Source organism: Thalassophryne amazonica, chromosome 2 (genome assembly GCF_902500255.1).
Source record: "Thalassophryne amazonica chromosome 2, fThaAma1.1, whole genome shotgun sequence".
NCBI classification, from domain to species: Eukaryota; Metazoa; Chordata; class Actinopteri; order Batrachoidiformes; family Batrachoididae; genus Thalassophryne; species Thalassophryne amazonica.
The window spans coordinates 112,164,834-112,170,833 of NC_047104.1; the positions used below are offsets into that span (position 1 = coordinate 112,164,834).

Here is a 6,000-nt window from a genome sequence, read left to right on the forward strand (position 1 = left end):
CATGCTAACGGAACCTCTATTTTCTTTATCTCCATTGACCTACACATTGGCAGAGGTCTTTACTACAGTTCCTACTCAATTAAAGAAACATGAAACATTGGCATCACCATTTTCCTAATTGCTCATGTTATTTATAGGCTCCTCCCATGAGGCCAAATGTCTTTTTGAGTCGCAACTATAATTGCTAACCTTCTATCAGCAATTCCTTACATTGGCCAACCTCTTGTTGAATGACTGTGAGGGGGCTTTGCCATCAACTGTCCCACACTAAGGCCGCGTTCACACGGCAGGATAATTAGGCCGATATCGGACCCGATCTTCCCCTTCCGACAATCTTAAGGACGCCCCAACAATCGTGATGACGCTAAAGATAATCTTATCAGATATTCCTGTTGTGTGTGGTGTGTTAAGAGTCCTCTGATCTTCTCGGAAGGGCATCAGGAGCACTCCGATCGCAGATTGGGGATATTCAACATGTTGGATTTTTTTGGCCCGATATCGCAGCGTGTGTTGTGTCTTCCAACCACAAACGAGCACGCAGCCTGCTGAATGTGACGTGTAGCCAATCAGAACGCAAGGTGACGAACGTACGGAGTGGAAAATAAAATCAAAACAACTGTTCTGACTTACCAGAAAGTCCGGTGGTTGCGCTGTCTCCACTCCTTTAAAGAGCACCTTTTCGTTTTCTTTTTGTATCGTTTTTTTCCCTCTGTTGTAAATAGTCCACAGAGTACCTCCGTTTGTTTACTCTCAAGTCATGTTTAATCTTGAGAGATTTTGTGATTTCCTGTCTGAACTGTAAATGTTCATGTGTTAAATCTGTTCGTGTGTGGTGTTGTTGTTCTTACCGTGTGGGTGAACACCACACACTGTACGACCAAACCTGTTAGATTCATGATGATTTTTTATCTTCACGTGTGTGGTCTCTCAGGTTTTGGAAACCTAAAGATAATTTTAAAATCCTGTCGTGTGAACCAGGCTTAACACATTTCTTCCCCCTTCATTTTCTTTCCCCCTTCATCATCTCAGCCTTAGTCACAAACCACCTCCTTTTTCTTCATGAACTCATGAAACTCTCCTAAAAATAATCCTCATATGGAGTTTGTTTGGACTATAAGTCACATCAGAGTACAAGTTGTGACTGTCAAAAAATGCATCATGAAAGAGAAAAAATGCGAGACGCACCATACAGCCTATTTCACAACGCCGTTGTGACATTAAATTAAAAAATGTCTGATTGGTTTCTGCAGCTTTGGTGCCACATATGCTCCCTATCTCACAAATTCTTCCTCTATATATGGCATAAATCATGACCGCCACTGATTCAGTAAGGCAGGCGCATGTTATACAGTCTCGTCCAATACCTTTGGACGGGACTGAAGACATTTGAGTTGAAGATCAAAAGATGAATATGAGACAAGAGTTCAGAATTTCAGCTTGTATATCCTGGTATTTGCATTTAGATGTGTTAAACACATATCACCTTTTGTGTTACACCACAACATTTTTGGGTGAGCAAAAGTGAAGGAAAAAATAATCTTAAAGTAAATAATATTTAATATTTGGTGGCATAACCCTTGCTTGCAGTAACTGCCTCAAGACTGTGACCCATGGACATCACCAAACTGTTGCATTATTCATTTGTGATGCTATTCCAGGCTTTTACCGCAGCTTCTTTCAGTTCTTGTTTGTTTCAGGAGAGTTCTCCGTTCAGTCTCCTCTTCAGGAGGTGAAATGCTCTGTTGGGTTAAGGTCAGGTGATTGACTTGGCCAGTGTAAAACCTTCCATTTTTTTTCTCCCAAGATGAAGTCCTTTTTTGTTGGCACTGTGCTTTGGGTCATTGTCATGCTGCGTGATAAACTTCCTCCCGATTAGTTTGGATGTATTTCTCTGTAAAGTTGCAACCCTAACCCTAACGTCTCGTTGGGAGGAGACCCCGGGGAAGACCCAGGACACGCCGGAGGGACTACATCTCTCGGCTGGCTTGGGAACCCCTTGGGCTTCCCCCGGAGGAGCTGGGGGAGGTGTGTGTGTGTGTGTGTGGATCGGGAGGTCTGGGCGGCTTTGCTTGAGCTGCTGCCCCCGCGACCCGACTCCGGATAAAGCGGAAGAAAATGGATGGATGGATGTAAATACCAGGAAATAAAACCTGGAATTCTGAACTTTTGTCTCATGATTAAGATTTAAGATCTTTTGATCTTAAACCCAAATGTCTTCAGTGAACAACAAAAACGAAGGAATTGGTTTTGCTGTTCCAGTACTTTTGGAGGCGACTGTAGCTGACCTCACAGCTTTCCATTTGTCTCTGTAATTCGCGGGGAGAACCCCCACCAGGCCAAAAATATTTTGTTAATAACACAGATGAAAAATAAGGCCAAATATCCATTAATTTGGATATCAGTATTGATTATCTTTCTGATTGACAACAGCACGACATAAAAAATTCATGCTCTAGTTTTCAATTAACAATCAGCGCTTTCAGCAGAAGATGTCACAGTCTGAAATCTACTCCACGGATTTTGACTTGTATCATCATAATATGGTAAATGGACAGCATTTATATAGCGCTTTTCCATCTGCATCAGATGCTCAAAGCGCTTTACAATTATGCCTCACATTCACCCCGATGTCAGGGTGCTACCATACAAGGCGCTCACTACACACCGGGAGCAATAGGGGATTAAAGGCCTTGCCCAAGGGCCCTTAGTGATTTTCCAGTCAGGCGGGGTTGGGGGAGGTGATGGTCTAGTGGTTAAGATGTTGGGCTTGAGTCCAGAAGATCATCATAATATGAAGTCAAACATGAACCTCCACCTCTGAACATACAGTTGCATGTAAAGGTTTGGGCACCCCTGATGATTTCCATGATTTTCCTTTATAAATCATTGGTTGTTTGGATCAGCAATTTCAGTTAAATATATCATATAGCACACAAACACAGTGATATTTGAGAGGTGAAATGAAGTTTATAGGATTTACAGAAAGTGTGCAATAATTCTTTAAACAAAATTAGGCAGGTGCATAAATTTGTGCACCCCAACAGAAGAAAAATACATAAATATTTAGTAGATCTTCCTTTTGCAGAAATAATAGCCTCTAAACACTTCCTATAGCTTCCAGTGAGAGTTTGGATTCTGGTTGATGGTATTTTGGACCATTCTTCAATACAAAACATCTCCAGTTCAGTCAGGTTTGTTGGTTTCTGAGCATGGACAGCCCGCTTAAAATCACAACACAGATTTTCAATAATGTTCAGGTCTGGGGACAGAGATGGCCATTCCAGAACGTTGTACTTCTACCTCTGCATGAATGCCTTAGTAGATTTTGAGCAGTGTTTAGGGTCGTTGTCTTGTTGAAAGATCCAGCCCTGGCGCAACTTCAACTTTGTCACTGATTCATGAACATTGTTCTCAAGAATCTGCTGATATTGACTGGAATCCATGTGACCCTCAACTTTAACAAGATTCCCAGTACCTGCACTGACCACACAGCATGATGGAACCACCTCCAAATTGTACTGTTCTTTTTCAGCTATGCATACCACCCCTTATGTCCAAATAACTCAATTTTAGTTTCATCAGTCCACTGCACCTTATTCCAAAATGAAGCTGGCTTGTCCAAATGTGCTTTGCATACCTCAAGCGACTCTGTTTGTGGCGTGTACGTAGAAAAGGCTTCCTCTGCATTACAGCATCATACAGCATCTCTTTTTGCAAAGTGCTCTGTATAGTTGAACGATGCACAAAGACACTATCTGTAGCAAGATCATGTTGTTGGTCTTTGGAGCAGGTCTGTGGGTTGACAATGACTGCTCTCACCATCCTTCCCTTCAGCTTATCTGAGATTTTTCTTGGCCTGCCACTCTGGGCCTTAACTTGTACTGTGCCTGTTGTCTTCCATTTCCTCACTATGTTCCTCCTTTTTTTTTTTTTTTTCATAATTATTGTATGGCCTTGCCTTGCAGTGTGGAGTGCCTTGGGGCAACTGTTTGTTGTGATTTGGCGCTATATAAGAAAAAAAGTTGAAGTTGTTGTTGAAATCTCTGAGATAGCTTTTTGTATCCTTACCCTAAACCATGATGTTGAACAATCTTTGTTTTCAGGTCATTTGAGAGTTGTTTAGAGGCTTCCATGTTGCCACTCATTAAAAGGGATGCAAAGAGGGGAAACATTTGCAAATGGCCACCTTAAATACCCTTTCTCATGATTGGATTCGCCTGTGTAAGGTCAATCAATCAATTTTTTTTATATATAAGGGTCAAGGGTCAATGACCTTACCAAATGAATTTTGTGTTCCAATAATTAGTACTAAATGTATTCAAATCAATAAAATGACAAGGGTGCCCAAATTTACACACCTACCTAATTTTTTTTTAAACAATTATTGCACACTTTCTGTAAATCCTGGAAACTTCATTTCACTTCTCAAATATCCGTGTGTTTGTCTGCTATATGATATATTTAACTGAAATTTCTGATCCAGACAACCAATGATTTATAAAGGAAAGTCATGGAAAATATCAGGGATGCCCACATTTGTGCATACAAATGTTTATGTTACACTGTTCTCATTTTTTTCATCAAATGCTTTCTCGTTGGCAAAGTTTCATTAAAAAAGTGCAACATTTTATGGTTCAGTCTGTGTGTTGATAATGTCGGTCAGCAGCCAGGCCGCTGTGCCATGCATGAATGAGAGTTACTAACTGGTGCTCTGTGCATTTGGCTCACGCTACTTGTGTTGAAATTATTGAAGAAAAATGTGGGTGCCGGGTCTGACTCCCCCCATGACCCTTGATTGGAGTAAGCAGATATTGAATTTAGATGAATAGATCATCATTAAGTAAATTAATCTTTTATTCCATTTATTTTCAGTTACATAGCACCAAATCACAACAAAGCTGCCTGAAGGTGCTTCACATAAGTAAGGTCTAACCTGACCAACCCCCAGAGCAAGCACACAGGCAACAGTGGTCAGGAAAAACTCCATCTGATTTGAGAACAAACCTGTCAAACTTGTCAACAACAGCCACAAACAGGACACTGAACAAATCAGACAAGATGTGAGATTGCTGTTCAGACTCATCAAAGATCCACTCACCATACACTATGTTAAACAAAGCTTGGTTCAGAACATTTCTTAGATGTTTTTGAAATGTGCAGTAGTTGTAAGAAGTAAATGTAGTATCAAAGCTCAGTAGCAGCTGAAGTGCATTTAACTGCAAATGCTAAAATGCTCCTGCATTTATTCTGAGATTGTAGAGATGAGGAGCTTTTTATTGTTGATAATATTTGTTGTTTGGTGTCTGTCATTAGGATCAGAGGAGAACAAACCTGGCAGAGTTGTGAGGAGTGTTTCTAAAAGGAAGCTCCACATCATTGAAAGACAGAAGCCCAAACCCTTTTGATATGAAACTTCCAGGCACTTCAGCCAAGTGACCAAGCAGATATAAATCAGTGCTTTACGTTCCTCAAGTTCAGTTTTATTTTTTTTTTATGAATGCGGTTTCACTTGATGGCTTAAGTGTGTGTGTAAACAGTGTATAGGTTTTGTGTTGTTTAGTTTGAATGGTTATGTTTGTAGATTTTTTTAACAGATGTGCAAAGTAATGACAGAAAATAGAACTGTAAGTCCTGTGGATTTGTTGTACTTGTGTTTTATATTCATTCATTCATTGATATTATTATTATTTTTTTCTTCTAGAAGTTTGGTAGGTAACCATATTGTCCCATGGCAGGTAATTACACATTTCATTAAAAGTGAGGCACACATGCAAAAATCTAACCCTTTTTACAGTCGACTTTTCATTTAATTTCTTTCTTTTCCATTTAATTTTAACATCATATGCACTTAATATGACTGATTTTTCATTACAAAACTACTACTAGCAAAATGTTCTGCTGTAAATATTTTTTAAATAATGTAATGTCTGCTTTTTGTGTTATTAAACTTAACTTTAAAGAATGGCTTGCAATGGTATTTGAAGTTCAAATGTCCCTACA

At 39.8% G+C, this 6,000-nt stretch overlaps 1 protein-coding gene across 2 annotated transcripts in view; it reads left to right on the plus strand.

Annotated features, from left to right (window-relative positions):
- The window catches only part of kif18a (kinesin family member 18A), a 143,142-nt gene extending 137,379 nt beyond the window's left edge, over positions 1-5,763 (plus strand). The window contains exon 18 of one of the 2 annotated variants that reach the window (XM_034191858.1): positions 5,314-5,763. In XM_034191858.1, the coding sequence (XP_034047749.1) occupies positions 5,314-5,405 (92 nt within the window). In that variant the 3' untranslated portion in view covers positions 5,406-5,763. The remainder of the gene's footprint in view (positions 1-5,313) is intronic. The other variant, XM_034191866.1, reaches the window with a different exon arrangement.
- Positions 5,764-6,000: the final 237 nt, after the last annotated feature.